General features: G+C 36.5%; 2 protein-coding genes across 3 annotated transcripts in view; both read right to left on the reverse strand.

The window, feature by feature from the left end:
• Positions 1 to 20,688, reverse strand: part of LOC129739975 (uncharacterized) — an 80,065-nt gene extending 59,377 nt beyond the window's left edge. The window contains exons 1-2 of one of the 2 annotated variants that reach the window (XM_055731553.1): positions 20,093 to 20,688; positions 13,226 to 13,278 (exon numbers count right to left, since the gene is read on the reverse strand). In XM_055731553.1, coding sequence (XP_055587528.1) covers positions 13,226 to 13,278; positions 20,093 to 20,169 — 130 coding nt within the window. In that variant the 5' untranslated portion in view covers positions 20,170 to 20,688. Of the gene's footprint in view, positions 1 to 13,225; positions 13,469 to 20,092 lie in introns of those variants that run through there. The other variant, XM_055731554.1, reaches the window with a different exon arrangement.
• On the reverse strand, positions 16,312 to 20,103 carry LOC129739974 (uncharacterized). The gene is made up of 3 exons (XM_055731552.1): positions 19,865 to 20,103; positions 17,241 to 18,423; positions 16,312 to 16,934 (listed from the first exon to the last, which is right to left on the reverse strand). Exons 1-3 carry the CDS (start codon positions 19,906 to 19,908, stop codon positions 16,458 to 16,460), a joined length of 1,704 nt encoding a protein of 567 aa, XP_055587527.1. The 5' UTR covers positions 19,909 to 20,103; the 3' UTR covers positions 16,312 to 16,457.
• Positions 20,689 to 21,272: the final 584 nt, after the last annotated feature.

Below are 21,272 nucleotides of genomic sequence, written 5' to 3' on the forward strand. Positions count from 1 at the left end.
TTTTTGTTTTGTTTCGATTATAGTCGTTTTACCATCTTTATGGCATTCGCGACTTTATCAACGTTGCAGTTGGCGGATCGTTATTGAAAAACTATCCGGTACAACTGTGTTCGATATTTACTCTTGGGCTCGAACTCGCGGACATCGGCTCAGGAGACAACAGACTTGCCAACTGAGCTATATCACAAGCCCAAAAATTTAATTTCGAATCATATGAAATTCACAAGAATTCATTAAATTGAACAACACAAAAAAAATAAATAAATAAATAAATACAAGAGGAAATAATCTGGGATTTGTGTCATTCTGGGAAATGTACTATTCTGGGGAAAAAAATTCTGGGAAATGTTCCATTCTGGGGAAAAAAATTCTGGTAAATGGTGCATTCTGAAGAATTTTTTTTCTGGGAAATGGTTCATTCTGGGGTTTGATTTCGGGTATTTGTCATTCTGGGGAAAAGTCATTCTGGGCAATAGTTTTCGGGTAAATAGGATACAATAAAAAAACTGATTGGATATTTAGATTCTGCGCTCCCAAATAAATCAAAATCAATTCTGAGATTCCTTGAACCTCGGAAAAATGTGAATTTTATTGTTTTGTGTTATCTGTGATGATAAAGCTTAGTTCTTTTAGAAATGGGACAGTTACAAATGCCTGTATCTCAAAAACCATTCGTTTGAACGAAATACTTTCTATGAAGGAAAAGTAGGCAATGTTATGATATTTCATGAAAAAATTTGAAAAAAAATATTTACCGTTTTTTGTAAAAGAAATTTCTACTTTATTCTTGGTGTCTCCCATTGGCCGGCGCACACTTTTTTCTGTCATGGTATTGATCAGTTTCTCCAACTTATACTTTGTAAAATCTATATTTTAGGTGGCTTCACCTTCCTTCTTCAATTTCTGATACTTTTTGGTCCAATACTTCTCTGGAAACTGGAAACTGGAAGCATTTTAGTGGATACAGTTGTTTCGAAATGAACAAATTTGGTTATTTTTTATCACATTTTTGAACGTTTTTTTTTCGGTACCGGTTTTACAGCTTAAGAGCTTTGGAACTATCAAAAAATGGCTGTTTGAGGTTGGATTTCAATGAGTCATCACTAGGCAACACTTTCAGCTTATCGGAGAAAATTGTTTTGGACATTTCAGCGATCTACCCTTAGCTTTTCGTTTATTGAAAATTAAAAATGCTGGTATGAGACTTGCATTCCTTGATGATCCTTAACCGTTGTTGCCGATCATCTGCTTCACTCCAATGCTTGATTTGAACTTTGTGGACATTATTGACAGTGTTTGCATACTTATCCACCACATAAACTCAGTAATTCTTTGAATAATCAACGGTTTTTTCAGCTATCAATTTGATAATGACGAATTTTAAAGGAATCTGTGCAAAAATTTTTTTTTCTTTTTCTCAAGCATCGTACATATCTCAAAAACGCGTAAATTTTAAATTTTGAAAAAAATAGGTCGAATAGTACTTTTTACAGGCAACAAAATGCTGTTCAAATTTTTAATATCCAATAACTAGTTAACGAGCTATTAGCAAATGAAAGTGTCCCATTTCTAAAAGAACTAAGCTTTATTTTCAGAAATACATTGGCAAATCATTCCAAACATCGATAAAATTGAGTCATTAAACTTGAAATTTAGAGATCCACATTACCAAAATCATAAAATTTTCATGATTCAGACTTAGAATGCCTATCCAGAGGTATCTAAATAAAATTTAAAAAATATATAAAATCTGTTAAATATGACTAGAATCAAAAATTTAAACTGTAACATTGACAATCCTGGATGAAAATCTGTGAAATTATGATTTTTTTTATGAATTTTAAACCTTGCTCAATGATTTCGTAAGGATCTTAAAATTTAAAAATCACAGTTTCTAGGAAAAAAATTAGACTTCACGACAAAATTCAAATAAATTGTGAAAAAACTTTTCGAAAATGTACGTAAAAAATATCGCTATGGTAAGCTCCATGAAACTTTGAAATGGAAGTGACGATGAAAAATAATACCATCGTATCTGTTCGAATAAAAACGGGGTTTTCGGAGAAAACAGTTAAAATCTTTTTACGAATTACGAAAAGATTTTCATGTTTTTTTTAATAAATAAAATGGAAGCTAATGTTGTTACTTTTTTGTCAAAAAGAATATTCGCATAACAATCAAAATCAACTAAAACATTATACATTTCTAACCAAGATTTATAACTACAGGCTCCGTTCGTTTTGGCAACATTCGATTTTGGCAACATTCAATTTTGGCAACATCCGATGTTGGCACATGTTCCACAATCGAACGGCTTTTAGAAACAACATTACCTTTTAGTTTTCGTTATAACAGGACCAATTTTATTTAGACAAACACAATAAATACGTTTTTATGTTCTGAAATGGTGATAAAATGCAACAATAAAAGCCAAAGATTTTGAAAAGTTATATAAAGTACCCAAAAATGTCCAAAAAATGAAAAATTGAAAAAGTTAAAAAACAAATACAAACAAATGACTGAATAAAGCTTAGTTCTTTTAGAAATGTGACAGTTACGAATGCGTGTATCTCGAAAACCATTCGTTTGATCTAAATACTTTCTATGAAGGAAATGAAGATAATTTTATGATAATTCATGAAAAAATTTGAAAAAAAGAATATTTATCTTTTTTGTAAGAAAAATTTTTACTTTATTCTTGGTACCTCCCATCGGCTGGCGCACACTTCATTCATGATATTGATCAGTTTTTCAAACTTATAATTCGTCTTATCTGAATTTAAGATTGCTACAACCTTCTTCTTGAGTTTCTGCTACTTTTCGGTTCAATACTTCTCTTTTAAAAGAAACTGAGGGCAATTTAGTGATAAAGCTGTTTCAAAATAAACAAAACTTGATTAGTTTTGAGCCACTTTAAAGCGTTTTTAATGCAAATTCTGCTGGCAAAATCTGACAATAACGAAGTGAAAATATCATGAGATTGAAGTTCAAGTATAATTGGTTAGTAGGGAAGAGTGGGGATACTTGATCCCCTTTTCTTATTTTCACTATATCTTTTCGGAAAAATTTAGCAACTCGTCGTCTTTGAAATTTTCTGACAGCTTGTAACTTCAAGTTTCTATACTCCAGAATTAGAACGATACTTGAACCCGTTGATGAACTAGAAGCATTTTCGTGGGAGTAAAAAAAAAATGCGATTTTTCTGAAGTTAGGGGAGACTTGATCCCCTATTGAAGGAGACTTGATCTTCTATTCAGGAAGCCTTAATCCTTGTATAAAAATCAAACAAAACCCCAAGATAGAATGTCAATCGACTATTTTGGTCATGTTTGTTCTCATTTCACAATTTCTAGCAGACATAAGAAGAAAATTCTATAACTTTGTCTCAACGCTAATAACATTGCATACTTAAAGGCGCTTTTTTTTAATAATTAAGAGAAAATTAACTATTTTTACTCTTTTTTCAGACAAATGTTTGATAAATATTAGTTTTTGGATAAATATTAGTAATTTCGTAATCAGCAATCATAACGATCAATTCAGAAGAAGAATATGCCGTTTGGAAGGGGGATCAATTGTACCCATAATCAACATTTTAGAAAACTTTTTCTGAAAAGAAGTTGAGAGTTTTCCATTACTTTGAAAAAATGGCATTATGAAGTTCATTTTACGCTCGAACGATTGATACATTGGAACAAATATTTTTTTCATAATTTTCCCAAGTAAGGAACATTTTAAGGTGATGAAAAAAGATCTTCAAGATACATTTTGTGAAATTTTTCAAACAAAGTTCAATTACTCAAACAATTATTTTGTTAAAATTGTTTAAACTACAAGCATTGTTATTTTGCTCATTTTGGCACATTTTTCTAGAACATTTGATCTTTGTAAGACATTCCAGTTTCGAGATATAGCTAAGGAATCAAGTATCCCCAGGGATCAAGTATCCCCAGGGGATACTTGAACAGCTAAAACCAAAGTTTTCGTTTTGAAAATTGTTGTTTTTTTTTACAGGAGCAGAATTTGATCAAATGGTTTTATTTTATACAAAACAACTATCAAATACATCAGGTATCAGGTATTTATACAAAACAACTATCAAATACATACTTTGATACCCAAGCAACCAAAAGTTCGAATATCACTTAAGGGCCGAACTAGTGTCCCGTTTCTAAAAGAACTAAGCTTTATAACTACTAACACCAAAAAAATGATGAAAAATGACAAAAACAGCAAATATGACGAAAGATAACGAATATTATAAACAAAACAAGAAGAGTGCAAAATGCATCAAAAACATGATAAAAAATTAAAAAATCACTACAAATGGTCGGAACGGGGTCGTATTTATTTTTGACTGGTTTAATCACCTTATATATAATAAAAAAGTTTATGTAAGTTGGTACATGAGTTCGTTTTTTGTTATTTTTCCTGCTTTGTTTTTTTTTTTTTTTTTTTTGTAAATTCTTTATTTGAAACGGCTCATACCTTTAGGCTTTAAGGAGCCAAACTCTTTTTGTTTTTTTTTACAATAGTTTGCTTACTTCTAGTTCACTTTTTTTTTTTAAAGAAAAGAAAATAGATAGGGAAATATGAAAATAAAAAGAATTATAGACGAAGATCAATAGCTTAAGGAAAAGATATATTTCGAACATGTAGTCCAAGTCTATCACTGCCAGCACATCTCTCACTGGAACATAGGGTGGTTTTCCTCGGGCCCTAAGGGAGTCTATGAAATTCGTTCTAGCGACAAGATGGACCTCGCACGACCAAACAATATGCTCGATGTCGTGGTAACCTTGGCCGCAACTACACAAATTGCTGCCAGCAATATCAAAACGATAGAGTACCGCGTCTAAGGAACAATGATTAGACATGAGACGGGAAAATATACGAATAAAATCCCGACTCAAGTTCAATCTATTGAACCATGGTTTAAGGCTTACCTTTGGGATAATCGAATGGAACCTCCTGCTTTGTTTTTGTTAACCATTTGTCTGCAAACTATTTTTACCTTAAGGTTGTTTGCAATGCGGCACAACGAAAAAATTTCAAATTAAAAGTGGCCCGTTGCTTCAAAGGTTGCTCACCAACGTTCTAATTTACGCACTCAGCAATCCATGCTGTTTTGAATCGTTATAGCGGGGCACGTTACCACAACAACGACTACAAATCGTGTAGCGTGTAGCCCGCGTGATTTTACCAATCAATGTACACAGTAAACGAAAATTATCGAGTTCGGTAATTTTTTTCACCGAAATTCTAACATGTGTAAATCGTTAAACTGTTCGGTAATTTTTTCGGTAAAAAATAAACGAACATCGGTAAATAAAGAATCGATTTACCGATGTTCGTTTATTTTTTACCGAAAAAATAACCGAACAGTTTAACGATTTACACATGTTAGGATTTCGGTAAAAAAATTACCGAACTCGGTAATTTTCGTTTACTGTGTAGGCGGCTATTTCACAGACACGTTTCCTCACGCACGATACCTCTTTCTAATCATTCAAACAGAATGAGCTTTTCATCATTACGAAATTGAATATTAAAGAAAACTTATCTACTAGAATAATTGGCACTCCAAATTCTGTCTTCCGGAAAACTGCGAATCACCCACGAGCAATAAATTAATAATACGACCGTCGCCAACGGCTCGGCTTTATATCACACGTGTGAGTTCCTTTTTTTTTAGCAAATCAGTCCGGGGGACATTTTCGGACCTATTTCGGGATTTATGGCTTCGATTGCTTTCAGCAGATCCCGTAACTGCTAGGAATTTTCATTACTGGATATTTTTCCGACACGAAGCACAGATACCAAAAAAAGATCAATAATTGAATTAACTTGCAACCAGACAAGATTATCTCACCCCGATTGATTGATGCAATTTTTTTTTTCTTTATTTAGTGAACATAAACCGTATAAGTTCGAAAACTGTTGTCAGTCTCTAAGTTGTGTATTCAGTAGGAAGTGTGTGTGCAAGAGTGCTTAGGTCCTAGGTATATCTTAAAACTAAGCTTAGTGACTACTACTACTTCTCATTTGAAGGATATGAGGGAAAGGATATTAAGGATAGGAAATGAGGAAATGGGAATATGGGAGAGGGATAGGAGGGGAAGGGATTTCAGATAATTCCCACACCAGGTTGTGCGTAGCAAGGAAACCATTTCCTGTTTCCAAATCTCCCAAGAGTCCATATTATCGCAAGATTTACCGCGCTTGCATTCGCGTTGCTTCGGTGGATGACGAATTTCTTGGGAGGGCTAGGCGTTATAAGTTTGCATTGGTTTTTAGCGAAGCCTAGTAACGCTCCACCCCCCGACTAGTCATACCAGCTATGTACAGTATGGTTTCGTCAAGGTGGGTGGGTGCTACTAGGCTGAGTTTCATTAAAAAGATATCTTTTAAGGGTGGACTTGAAAAGCGTCAGACTTCTAATATTTTTTATGTAAGAAGGTAATGTATTAAAAAGATTTAAGCCTTTGTTCAGAAAACTATTAGAAACCATTGTTGTTCTTCTTCTATTTATGTAAAAATTCGAGTTTACATTGCCTCTAGTGTTGTATGAATGGATTTCCGAAATAAAAGTGGGGGTAAAGTTTGTTTTTATTAAGTTGTTTAATATCCTGTAGATCAATACACAATTTTCAAACTTATTCAAAGTGTGTAGAGAAAGCACATTTGCAGAGTAAAGTTGATCAGTGGGAAACAAAATTGGCAGACTTTTAACAATTTTCAAAGCTCTTTTTTGTAGTGTTAAAAGAGGTTTTAGATGTACAGAAGCAGCACATCCCCATATACTGTTCATGTAAGCAAAGTGCGGGTGTATGTAAGCGTAATAAACTTTCCAAGCAATTTTTTCGGAAACAAAACGTCGTACTTTTTTCAATGCAAAAATATATGAGGTGACTTTGGAGCTTACTCGGAGTATATGTTCATTCCATCGCAAATTTTCATCAATAAGGAGTCCAAGGTATTTAACTTTAGAGACCTGCTCAATTTCTATACCGTTCACAAAAATCGGAACTTTTTCTGATTGTTTATGCAAGTTAAAAATGATAAAATTTGTTTTTTGGAGGTTCAATGCCATATGATTTTGATTGAAAAATGTTATAAGAATATTTGTGTCATGCGTAATGTGTTCTTTAAGCATGTCGAGGTTTTCCACTATGTATAAAAGAGTTGCATCATCTGCAAAAAGCTGCAATTTACCTTTCAGAGAAAGAGTAAAAATATCATTTATATACATGATGAACAACAAAGGCCCCAAGATGGAACCTTGAGGTATACCACATTTGATAGGTAAAGTTTGACTATCGCTGGAGTTAATTCTCACAATTTGTTGTCTGTTAGATAGATAAGAATCCATAAGCTGCCCGGCATTTTCGGAGAAACCGAATGATTTCAATTTTTTAATTAAGATCTTGTGATGAACACAATCAAAAGCTTTGCGAATATCTATAAAAACACATGCAACAGTTTTTCTCTCATCCAAGCTTTCTGCAATTGTACTTATAAGATTAGCACAAGCACTTAGTGTGTTTGATTTGGGGACGAAACCAAATTGATTGACATGTATTAATTCATGTTGCGTACAGTGCTGTTCTATTTGGTCAAATAACAATCTTTCAAAGGGTTTAGAGAGAGCATTCAGAACGGAAATCGGCCTATAATTAGTTTTATTTGTTTTATCGCCACTTTTAAAGACAGGAATAACTTTTGCACATTTAAGAACATCTGGAAACGAGTTCGAGTTTATGCTTTCATTAACAAGATCCGTGTATTTATGAATGTACTTGTTTTTGTATTTTTTCAAGAACTTAGTTGATATACCATCAATTCCAGTTGCACTTTTATTATTAAGACTGTCGATTTTGTCGGACAAATAGTCTTCTGAAGCGGCAGTGAAAGAGAACTCAAAATCAGGAACTTCGAAATCAGTTTCGGGCTCCAACCAATTAGTGATAATTGATCCACTTACGTTGATAAAAAAATTGTTAAAAATTTCAGCGATTGTCATTTCGTCACTCGATATGACACCATTTATATTTAAAGCAAAAGAGGAATCATAAGATGATTGCTTGATGAAAACAATTTCATTGATATTATTCCACAAATTCTTAGGATTATGCAAGCTGTTAGTAATCAAATTGTCGAAATACTGCTTTTTCAACAGTTTCGATTTATTTCTAATCTCATTTCTAACTTTTTTGTATTCCGAGTCAAACTTAGCATCCTGTCTTGACGCGTGGTACAATTTTCTTTTTTTATTTATAAGATTTAGTATTTCCGAGGTAATGTAAGGTTTTCTTATTTTGTGTGTTTTTCGAATTGGTAAAACTGTTGTGTTTCGCAGAACGACTTCTTTGTAGTGATCTACAAATTGATCAAAGTTTGTAACATGATTGACACTAAGACTACTGTCATGAATCTGATCATATTGTAAAACTGTTTTTGGAACTTGTTTAGAAGATGTTTTCGAGTTAGTTTTCACTGATAGTACGATAGTTCTGTGATCAGATAAATCTGAATCACTAACTAACAGCGTGAAATTAAAAGTCTGTTCATTCAGATCGGTTATCACATGGTCAATTAGAGTCGCTATGCTATTAGAGAGCCTAGTGGCATAATCAGCATTAATGCGATTCAAAATAACATAACCATTTCCTTCAACAGTACTCCGATATGTTACCGTGAGACTGTCTTTCTTATTCAGGAGGTTTATATTAAAATCTCCGAAAACTATAGTTTTTGGATAATTTGATAAAAGGGCTTCAAAACTAGCTAAGAATGGTAGGTAATTTCTTCCTGGATTGTAGACGGCAAAAATATTAAAAGAGTACTCTGGTAAAGCTATAATCAGAAAGTCCGATTCATCCATGTGCGCATTGTTGAGTACATGAGAGGACAAATTTTCATTGATAAAGATTGAAACACCACCACCTCGAGTTCCAGGTCTGGTGCAATGGTATGAATTATAGCCTGTTATATCAAAGAGCTCATTCTGGTATAACCATGTCTCAACAAAGACAATTATATCGATCTTTTCACGTAAAGAAACCAAAAAAACATTCGAAGTTGTCCAGTTTGTGTCTACAGTGATGCAATTTTTTCTTCCTTCTGAAGCTTGCACTTTAACACATGATTTATATCATTGGAGAACTTTTCAGATACACTGCAATTTTCGTTTTCTTCTGAGCCCTTAAACGACATGTTTTTGCTTAATCCAATAGTCAGAAAAATTATTTGTTTCACCATTTATTTTTAAATTTTTGTTCGTTTTTATTATCGACATTTTTCGGCGTGAAGAAAAAATCGAACAAGCCAAAAACTGTATAACAATACCGTATTGCACAGGTCTAGGGGAAAAACTAGCTCGTTATTTTAAGCAATATGATATCAACGTTGCCTTTAAGTCCTTAGACAAAGTAAAAAACACAATTTTTATAAAAATTAAAGATAAAACTTCAAAAGGAAAAACAGCAAATGTAGTTTATGACATAAAATGTGGAGAATGTAAAAAATCTTATATTGGCGAAACAAGTCAGTTTTTGCATAAAACATTAGAACAACATAAAAACGATGTTAAAAACAAAAAGGTTGGAGGACTAGCCCAACATAGCCTAGAATATGGTCATATTTTTGACTTTAAAAACACGAATATTATTGAAAAAGTCTCAAAATATAACACAAGAATTTGTGCAGAAATACTCCACATCAAAATAAGGGGCGACAACGACGTTGTCAATAAACAGAAGGACTTTATAAATTTAAAGTCAGCCTACAACTCCATTTTACATATGATCAAAAACACTGACAGACAAATGTAAACATAAAATCAAAGGGAAACAAATAACTACAAACAGTAGTATAAACGATCGCTAGATTAATTAAGTTTAAAATAGTATAGTAAAATGGTAAATTATAATAAAATAAATTTAATTTAAGGTCCGCTGAAGGGGAGTGATAAGCCAACAGTAGCTCGAAACGTCCGGACCAACTGGCAAGTAATTTTGTAGTTATTTATTCGCCGAAAATAGTTGATAATAAAGTCAAACAACTTATCGCGACGATTAGCTAATTCAACTATTTTTAAATTTACAAAAACATACGATTTTCACCCTACTAAGAAAAAGGATAAGTGGCAACAAACTTTGTTTTAAATGATAAGTCACATGAAAGCGTTTGAAAATTTAAAGTTTTTTTAAAAAATATTTTGATGTCATAACTTATAAAGCTCCAACTCCAGTAATTTTTTGTTTTGTTCGATTTAATTGTTACATTTTTTTCTGTCAAAAATGTTTTTAAAGAAATAGAATGAGGGTGCTGCATAGATTTAGGGTAAAAAGAGGTCTGAAAAATTCTTCTAGCTGAAATCATTGAAATTAATGTTTGGATCGATGAAATTTTAAAATTAACAAACGCGTGATGCAAAACATCCAGCGTACGAAAACGAGAATTACAAGGCGAATCTTTCATTTGCATTTTGATGCATTTTTGTCCAAACTGGTAACTGAATTATAAAAATATTTATATAAAAAATTTGGTGATGGTCCGAAAAATGTTTTTACACCAACAGTGAAGGTATATGATAATAAAAGGAATATGAAGGTTGTAGGTGAATTCATCAAGCCGATCTGTCATACTGGATGAAGTTTTTAACAGCATCGAAAAATGTAAAAAATTGAAAATCTATCGCTCGATTTTTTCAATTCTCTATGAGAAACAAATATTTTGAAAACTACATTACGTTGTGAGAAACTATGTCATCATCATTTTGTTATCATTAAATAATAACTTTATTACATCATATTAAATTAAAAATTTAGTAAGTGTTGTCGTAAACAAATGTTGCATAAAACCCAGCCCTTTTTTTAAAATCTAAACTTTTCGATATAATTGTGATGTCATAACGCATAAAGCACGAATTGCATAATTTTTTGGTTTATTCGAATTGAATTTTACATATTATGTGCCATAAATGTTTTTAAAGAAAGATAGAATTGTGCTGCATACATTTAGGGGTAAAAAACGCTACAATATATTTAACTAGCTAAAATCGTAAAAATCAATGTTTGGATGAATGAAATTTCAAAATTATCAAACGCTTGATGCTAAGCAATCATATTCCAGCGTATGGAAACCAGATTTAAATAGTGAATCTTTGATTTGCATTTAGATGCATTTTAGCTTAGCCTGGAAACTGAATTATAAAAAATACTTATTTAACAAAAATTTGGTAATTGTTCGAAAAATATTTAAATACCTACAGTGTTGGTATACGATTATTAAAGCAATATAAAGTTTGTGGGAGATATCATAAGGCCAATCCGTCATACTAGATAAAGTTTTTAACGGCATCGAAAAATGTAAGAATTTGAACATTTATTGCTCGATTTTTTAAATTTTCCATGAGAATCAAAAAACTTTCACACGATGTGAGAAACTATGTCATTATCATTTTGTAATCATTAAATGATAATTTTATTAAATTATATTTAAAAAAATTGAATTAGTGTTGTGGTATACAAATGTTGCATCTAACACTGCTGTTGCATGATGCCCCGTTTGACGGTATCAAAAGCTCATTCTGTTAATTCTCATTTTGCATTAGATATCGACATACCCTTTAATATTCTGTGCACGTAGTTCAACGGATTTGATTTACCAAAATTTTATTTTATGCTTCCTTGAACCATTACCAGACTTTTCTCCTTGATGATTGTATCAAAATTGAATTAAAAGGAATTTTCAACTTTTGAAGAGTTTTTATTCAGCGCTACTATTATTTTCAACAGTTGAAAAAAACTAAGATTTTTTCAACTCCGTAAACACACGCAAAAAAATTAAAATAGTTTTCTTTCCAAATACTCACACCTAAATGTTTTTTTTTGATAATGTACAAAACTTACACAAGTTGATAGCATTGGTTGTGCTGCTATTTTTTCGAGTATCTCTTTATATTCACATTTTATATTCTGTATCTTTGTATTCAATATGTTTCTCAGCATAGAACTGTGATATGGTTCCATAATTTCGGAATTTCATTGCACAAAACCAATAAATCAAGTAAATTTTTATCGAAAAATTCAATAAAATCAAGAATATCCTTTTTTTTGGAAATTTCGAAGGTTGGTTAACAAAAGAAGAAATTGAAATTGCTCCAGCCATATTATGTTAGAAAGATGAACGTTGCTCATAAATTAATTAAACATTAATAAAATATAGCATAATCTCGGGGGCGCATCTAAAATATTTTTAGACAGTTTTTTGGAAAAAATAAAATTATATTAATTTTTGTACATTTCGGCGAAAGTTAGGAGTCATAACATTCTAGACTAGGGATACCATACGTACTCTTTTAAGAGTACATGTACTCTTTTTCGATCGAAAAATGAACGTATTCTTCTTTTTGTGAAATTTTACGTTTTTGGTGGAAGGAATTTAATAAAACTATCTCATATAAACACTTATTTCTTCCGATACATGAAGATTGTATTCTAATGAATACAAGAAAACAAACTTGTTAAGCATTCGTTGCACAACAGTCAGTTGTGCTTCTTCTGTTGAATGTTTCAAAGGATGGCTATCAATAGAAGGAATCGAGAGTGCATTCACGATTTCAAACGGGATTTTTCGTTCAAAATTAGCGCCTTTGAGTATGTAATGAACTCCCGGACAGTAGGCAATATGCAGAACTACAGTTTGCTTAAAAGCATAGTGCACAAATCAAAAGCGCACGAATCAGCAATAATGTTTTAAAATATTTAAAAAAAATCGCCTCTATGATAAACTATTTTAAAAATGCAGTTTTTTTTATCAAACTTTGTCAACTTCGCATTTGTCATGTAAGTCTCAACAACAAATGGGCGGTATTTCAAAGACCTAAAACATTATGGTTTTTGAATAAATTGTGTTAGTCTTAAAAATTTTGAAAATTTTCCTCAATGTACTCTTTTTGGCGCTGCAGGATATGGTAACACTATTCTTGACTAAACCTAAGGACCATTTCATTTAGTTTATTCTCATTTGCTACGGTTGTAATATCTCGTAAATTCTTTTTTGAAAATCTAAAATTATTCAATCAAGATTAGTATTCAATATTTTCTCCAATTTCTAAACAATTCTTAGAAAAAAAATAAAAAGAAATAATTCAATTCATAGAAAAACCGTTTGATTAATTATGTTGGAGATTTCAATCCCCCGTCATAATGCTACTTACCGCAAAACTCCACCAGGCTGACAAAGGTGATTATAATCCAATAAGAAGCAATCATATTTGTCGTGTCCCGGCCGTCGTGGCATAGCCATTTTGTATCTTTTTTTGTTTAAATGAATTATGCTGCCGTCTGTCCTTGTCAAAGCTATTCATACGACTGACTCTTTATTTCTCAACTTGACTCATTTCTCCTCTTCTATAACCTCTCTTTCTCTCTCTACAAAAGTATTCCCTCTCTTTCTATTATTCCTTCCTATGTTGCCCTCGTTCCCTACATCCTCCTTCACGCCTACTCTTCACTCATATACACGATATAAAACCATTTCCTTCAATTTGGCTGGTTTCTGAATTACTCTTCTTGGTCTTCCCCTATTTGTGTTCTCATCTGTCGGGCATATTTCAATCTCAACCGGCTGTGGAGATTCTCGATCATTCACTGTTCCATTCTCTTGATTACCACTAACATCGGAAACGGAAATATCTGGCGATCTCTTAACGTCTTGCACATTACGTGATAATTGTGCCCCATTCTCTGCTCTTACAACCACCTTGGCACCCTCGCGAGTAAGCACTGTGTATCTTTCCTTTGAGAACGTTGGGTCAGTTTTTGTTCGTTGAGTGATCGCTACGACAACTTTATCGCCAACCGCTATGTCGCTATCCTTCGCCCCTCTATGTTGATCGGCAAACTTCTTGCTAGTGAGTTTCGAGAAGGCATCATCTTCCTGAACCGCGGTTCTGTCCACTACCGTCCGTTTGCATTCCCATAGACTGGGAAATGTTCCCCGATACCGCCAACCGACTAGCAGTTCGAAGGGCGTTATACCCAAACGCGAGTGGTGCTTACGGGTATTATGTGCATGTACGTATTCATTCAGTGCCTCGTTCCAGCTTCTCTTCTCCTCCTTTGCCGCTGCAATTGCCTTAATGACCCCCTGGTTCTGCCTCTCGATGGCGCCATTGGATTGCGCGCTGAGGGGGATAGATTTTTGAACCTTCACGCCCTTTGCTTCCCAATAATCTACAAAGTCGTTTCCGTGAAACGGGGGCCCGTTATCACTTTGCAGGATCAAAGGGAGACCCCATATCATAAAAATTTTGCAAAGTGCGGCATTTGTAGTTTTGGCGTCCATTTGCTTAACCTCTATGGCGTGGAGATATCTAAACAAAACGAACTCTTACTGAAATGTTTAGTTATATAGTGATTGTTATTAGAATTTACCTTGAATATATGTCCACACACATCAGAAAATGTCCAGAGCCACAGCCTTGAATGTACAGAAAATCAATTTGTATGATCTCCCAGGGACCATCTGGAAGTTGACGGCTGATCAGGGGTATCGGTGGATTTCTTCTTGAAATCACTAAGCATGTTTCGCATTTGGTCACAAATTCTTCGGCCTCTTTTGCCATGTTCGGCCACCAAAAATACTCACGAAGTATTCGTTTGGTTGCCCCGCATCCTAAATGGCCCTGATGAGCCGTTTCAAGCGCTCGTTTTCGAAGGCTTTTTGGAAGAACGATCAGGTCTTGCTTGAACACTAATGGGTCCAATGTTCTCAGATGCTTTGCCTGGGATTCATATCGACACAAATTGTCTGGCCATCTACCCGTTCGGAGTCCCCGTCGGACCTCATCAAGCTCCTCATCGATTTCCGACTCCGACTGTATTTCCGCCCACGTCATATTCATGCTTCCAGCATCCAGCGAGTAAAGCATGTGCCTATCGTCTTCCTCATCGAACGGCTCATCGATCTGTGATCTATCGATCAGGCGGGACAAAGCGTCGGCAACGTTGAGGTGTCCAGGTATCCTTTCTATTTGGAATCGATATGGCAACAGTCGTAGTGCCCAAGCTTCTGCTCGTGTGATGGCTCTTCTGCTCGTCCTATGCAAACCGCCGAAAATAAACTCGTTTGCTTCCGAGTCCGTCCTGATTATGAACTGTTTGCTCGTCAAGTAATAACAGAACCGCTCGACGCCCCACACTATTGCGAGGGCTTCCCGTTGAGTTTGTGGGTACCGTTGCTCCGCAATAGTAAGCGATTTTGATGCGCACGCGATTATCCGTGGGATTCCAGAGAGGTTGAACTGCACCAGGACTGCCCCTAAACCGATTGGTGACGCGTCAACATATAGCTCCGTCTGGTCCCTATGGTCATAGTATCCCAACTTAACTATACTTTTCAGCGCCTCGCTTTTCAGGTACAGGAATTCCTGCTCTTCCTCCTCTGTCCAGTAGAACACATCCGATCGAGTGAGCAGTCTTAGTCGCTCTGTGTGTTCAGCTCTGTTGACTATGAAACGCTCTGTGAAGTTCACAAGGCCTAAGAAGCTTTTGACTTCTGACAAAGTTTCAGGCCTTCGGAAATTTTCTATGGCTTTAATTTTATCATCTTCGATACTCCAACCATCAGGAGATAGACGAAAGCCTAAAAATTTAACAGACTGTTTTCCGAAAACGCTCTTTGTCGTATTTATCAGAACGTTATGTTCCTTAAGTTTCCGCAACACCACTGCCAAGTTTTGATCGTGCTCAGCTTTAGACCTCCCGGACACCAAAATATCGTCGAGGTAGTTGACTACCCCGTTGCAATCCGAAAGAATCACCATCTGTAGTATCTCCTGAAAGATGTCCGGTGAGTTACACAGACCAAACGGAAGACGCTTAAATCGGTAAGTGGCGTTCCCCGCAAAAAAGTTCGTCAGGTGCCTGGAGTCCTGATGTAGCACCACATGGAAAAACGCGCTCGAGAGATCTATCGTTGAAAACCAACAAGCTCCATGCAGGTCCGCCAAAATGGCTTCGAGGGTAGGCATTCTGAAGGGCGATCGAATAATGCACCTGTTTGGGCCTCGAAGATCTACGACAAGCCGTATGTCATTCTTGCCTTTGGGGACCACAAGAAGAGATGAGCAATAGGACTTATCCATATGATCGGTCACTTTTTCGATGATCCCGGAAGTCAACAGTTCTTCAAGCCTGCGCTCTGTCTCCTCCTTGAAGGCGGGAGGAATCGAAGTGAAAACATTTCTCGATGGTGGCAAATCCTTGTTGTATGCTAGCAACACGGGAGGTACATTAAATTTCGGAAATTCTGCCATTGAAGAGATTGCGAGTAACTCGCATGGCAGTAGTCGTAATCCATCCGAATTTGGCGAATCCTGAACTGGCACACCGAGACCCAATCGTAACACACTGTACCTAGTTGCTGTACTTCGGCCCAATAAAGCGTTACCACCTTGAACCACATAAAATTTTTCCAATGCACGAGGACGATCTTCGGTAATGAACAGCTCCGCGACAAATGTAGCCACCACTGGTATCGGTACAGGCATTGCATAAGCTTTCAGAGGCTCGAAGAGGATCACTGTTCATCAACTGATCGAGCACGGCCTTTCCGACAGTATTAACGTCTGCACCGGAGTCTATTATAAAATGTACCGGTAACCCAGCCACATGACCCGTAATGGTTCCGGGGTGGCTGTTCACATTCCCTCCAGGATTCACAGAACATATCGACCGACCACTATCTCCATTTTGAACAATGAATGAATTCCTTGGGAGAAGCTGTTGCGTCTTCGGAAGCATGCCATTTACTCCGTCTACGTCTCGGTCTACGCTTGCCATCACCGAAATTCCAGCAGGCTGGTCTGGTTTTGCAACATTGTCATTATCGCCAACAAACTTCTCTAAAGCAAGAGCGGGATACTGAAAATAGCAGAAACGACACAAATTTGACTTTTTTTTCTTAGTTTTTTTTTTCTTAGTGTAATAAAGTCATGTAATTCAAAAGTGATATGCTCCAAATATATCGTTTTATTTAATCCATGGTTGAAATTTTCAAAAAAAAGAATACAAAGTTATAAACTATTGTTAACCTTACTGCTTCTTGTCCTCGTTCTCATTTAATCCATTGTTTAAATTATTTAAAAAAGAATGCAAAGTAAGAAATAACTGCTGACGTTAAGCTGATGTTGTTTGAACCAAACCAAATCATTGAGAAGGAACACTTACAGGCTTCTTGTCCTCGTTCTCATTCATTTCTGACTCCTCGGCAACGGTGATCGCAGCAATCTTGGACCTTGGTGCTGAATTCGGTTCAATATCATCACTTGCTCGACGCTTTGAGCCGATCGCTTCGCCGCAAGCACGCTCAATGTGGCCCATGACATGGCAGCGACGACACTCCTTGTCAATTGCGTGACATTCATGAGGACGGTGGAAGTGTCCGGTACATCTCCAACAAGCCGTGCGAACGAAGGTGGTCCCAATACCGCCAGAAAATCCACGGCCTCGTGGATAACTTCCTTTGCCTCGATGCGCTGATGCAAACCTTCCTCTGAAGTTTTGAGATGAGCGTGAGTACGACACCGCGGCAATTTCTGCCATTGAACTTGGTTGGTGGTTCCTTGCAAATATTTCCTCGTTCTGCTTCTCGATCTCTGCAGCACGCACCTTGTTCATCAGATCTTGAAGTGAGCCTCCTTTACGCATGACCTTCCGGGCGGCTTCACGAGCTTTTTGGTTCACGGCATGAGCTTGAACGACGTCGGCCACTGTCTCGACCAACTGATCGGCGTTGTAATCACACAGTTTTGCCACTGCCACGACACGTTTCATGTATTTTAAGTCGGATTCGCCTGATGCCTGGGGCATGGATCTCAGTTTCTGGCGTTGCAAGAGTGTATAGTCTCGAGATCCATAGTATTCCTGCAAGCGGCACATTACATTTGAGTAAGGCGATGTCTCTTCGTCCGGGCTCTCGACGTTGGGCGTACTTTCTAGAACGTCAATCAATTTTGCGCCCGCTTTCATCTTAAAGATGCTGATTTTTGTCGATTCGTCAGAAATTCCGGCGATCTTCAAGGCCAACTCGAAAATGTTCCGCCACTGCTCAAACGACTTCTTGTCAATCTCATCCTCGCCCTCCAACGGTCTGCATTCGCCTATTTGAAGGGATGCTAGCGTCATCGATGTCAGCATAGTCGACTCGTCTGCGCATCTCATCGTAGAATTCCGCTGGCCGAAAAAGTTATTATCTTCTCCGTCCAAATCCTCCTCGATCCAGCCAGACAAATTTCGGGACGTTTTGTTCCCACCGCGTGCCATCCTCAGCTCACTCCTAAGGGATGCGTTAAGCATTTTCTCCTCTTTCAGCTCTTTCATTAAGCGCTTCATGTCATTCGTCGAGTTTTCTCTAAAATAGTCAACAAATACGAAACCAAACTTTAATACAGACCCACATATTTAAAAGCTGCAGTACAAAATCGTTTGCATAAAAAAATCAACATTGTTGTTTGTTTTGACTACAGTTCCACCGATGTTCCCACTACGATTATGCTTTCATGCTACTCACCCGCTCGATCTCGAATTGTTCCTTTTAGCCATAATCAATCGAATTCAGAATAGGACTCAATACTCCAAACAACCGTTTGCAACGAATAGAGAAAAATAACTGTAAGCAGCAAAGGCACGCTGAAAACTTACTGCCAATTTAATACCAGTGTCACACGCACATATTTTTCCGACCATTCCGACCATAGTGCATACAGCTACGGGTGGAGGCATATCAAGAAAAAGTAGGCAAGAGGTACCGATTATATTTACACACCCGAAGCTGTACTCACTCTGATTCAAACCGTTCGCTATAGGCTGGTGGTTGTGAAAGATCTTCCACACCATGTTCGCATGTCACACGCACCCATGTCTATACATACCTCTCAGAGCGTTCGCTATTGAATGGTGGTGGTGAGAAATCTTCCACATCATATTCCCATACATGTCTTCATCTCGTATAAAAACATACAGGTTTGTTCATCACCTGAATTTCGAGAAGTTGAGTGTTCACTCACACCACGTTCAATATATATAATTCTGAGTCGAAGCCGAACTACATACGCACACAACGTTCAATATTTATTATATTAAATGCAGTGCAATCAAAACCACAGTCGGTGAAAAATGAAATACGATTACACGCATACAACTAAATTTTCTGCTAGGGAGCTTGTCACTGGCAAACGTGAAGGATTGCAATTTTGTCGATTTAAAATTGCTTTGAAATTTTGCTCGCAAGAAGCCATAAAGCAAATCTTTTGTGAAATTTCTCTTCTGTTGGTACAGAAAAACCCTCTCAAGGGCATTAATTGATTCCTCACGGGGAATAAAAAGGTAACCTCTCGGGGTTAAAAGCTTCGTTTCCTCACAAGGAAATATCATTACAAGCCCTCACAGGGGAATTAATTGATTCCTCACGGGGAATTATATTGTAACCTCTCGGGGTTAAAAACTTCGTTTCCTCACAGGGAAATATCATAACAAACCCTCACAGGGGAATTAATTGATTCCTCACGGGGAATTATATGTTAACCTCTCGGGGTTTTAACTTCCTCACAGGGAAATATCATGTCGAGCCCTCACAAGGGAATGCACTAATTCCTCACGGGGAATTGCTGCGATTTCTTCGCCAGGAAAATTTCGGACACTACCCTCCCAGGGGACTAAGGTCACTAAATCACTAAATCACACACAACATTAGTAGACTTATTCCGGATCCCTCTGATTTCTTAAAATTTTCTGATTCGTGCTTATCTTCTTAACACTGTCAACATAACCAGTGACTCTAGGTTCCAACTTACCGGACTGTGCCATTGTCGTGTCCCGGCCGTCGTGGCATAGCCATTTTGTATCTTTTTTTGTTTAAATGAATTATGCTGCCGTCTGTCCTTGTCAAAGCTATTCATACGACTGACTCTTTATTTCTCAACTTGACTCATTTCTCCTCTTCTATAACCTCTCTTTCTCTCTCTACAAAAGTATTCCCTCTCTTTCTATTATTCCTTCCTATGTTGCCCTCGTTCCCTACAATATTATCGAAAATAAATTTGCTGTTCCTGTGAAAAATTTTCTCCAACAAAAATAACCGACACCTGTCGCATAACATGAATGCACCTCACTTGATCACAAACATTTACTTTGTGGTGGATGATTTCCAAATTTCTTCGGCTATTTTTATTAAATCACGTCATTGGCCTAAACCGAATCTAGTAACGGGGAGTCTTTGATTGGTAGACACAATTGGGCTTTCCTTCTGCCGGTTGAAGTATACCAATTGGAGCACGTGAACTGTAAACAAATTTGGCACTACTTGGAGCTGAAGCTTAAAATTCTTCTCCGGAAAAGAAACGGCAGGAACGTTTCTAGCACAATTTCTTAGAAAAATCCTCGAAAAGGACTCGTTTCGAAAAATTATTTCGAGGGCTTTAGGAAATCCGCACTCTTCAAATCCGCTGGAGGATTGGGAAACTTGATCCTCATTCACATATCCCTTATTGCACCACCAATGGAAACCCTCAACGTCGTATCCATATGAACGGGATTGGTTTCGCGAGAAAACTCAACACGAAAGCACCAAGAAGCGAAAAAATCAACCACTTTCTTTAAGCATGCCGAACGAATCCGCCAAAAGTCACCGGTAGACTGGCTCGAAAATCTGTTGATAGTATACTTTTATCATCATTAGCAATGTTTTCCATCGCAGATGAGAGGCTTTGAATACTCGGCTCGTGGAGCTCAGATCTCAGATTCAACGCAGTCGCACAATGCAAGCACGTGGCCAAGTTACTCACTAGGAACACGTGGAACTCACCGCGTCGTACGCGCAAATATCTTATTTCTTCTATACTTTCAATTCAACATCCCTTTCAATCTTCGGAATCCCGCCAGAAAATATATCTATCCGACAATGACCGTGGCCATGAAAAGCCAACCTTCAAAGCAGACATCCAACAAATTTCACCCTTGGTGATCCGATGGCACGCACATTGTTGGGTCTGGTTCGAATCACTAACCTTTAATCCTTGTTCAGATTAAAGATGACGATAAGTACAAATAATTTCAAATGGTCACTTATCAATTGACTTTGGAATCCCTGTAAAAACGAGTCAGATTTATATTGAAAATGTTTATCCCTGAATTTATGTACAAACAATTTTTTTTCGAATGCGCAGGGCAGAATGAGGATACTTGATCCTCTTTTTTATATTT

This window comes from Uranotaenia lowii, chromosome 1 (genome assembly GCF_029784155.1).
Source record: "Uranotaenia lowii strain MFRU-FL chromosome 1, ASM2978415v1, whole genome shotgun sequence".
Classification (NCBI taxonomy): Eukaryota; Metazoa; Arthropoda; class Insecta; order Diptera; family Culicidae; genus Uranotaenia; species Uranotaenia lowii.

Excerpts from the sequence above, each read along its gene's own strand:
- LOC129739974 (XM_055731552.1), bottom strand. The coding sequence starts at position 19,908 with ATGGCTATGCCACGACGGCCGGGACACGACAATGGCACAGTCCG. Across the intron at positions 18,424-19,864 it reads CACGACAATGGCACAGTCCG|AGAAAACTCGACGAATGACA; the intron begins GTAAGTTGGAAC and ends TGACTATTTTAG. Across the intron at positions 16,935-17,240 it reads AGAACGAGGACAAGAAGCCT|TATCCCGCTCTTGCTTTAGA; the intron begins GTAAGTGTTCCT and ends TGCTATTTTCAG.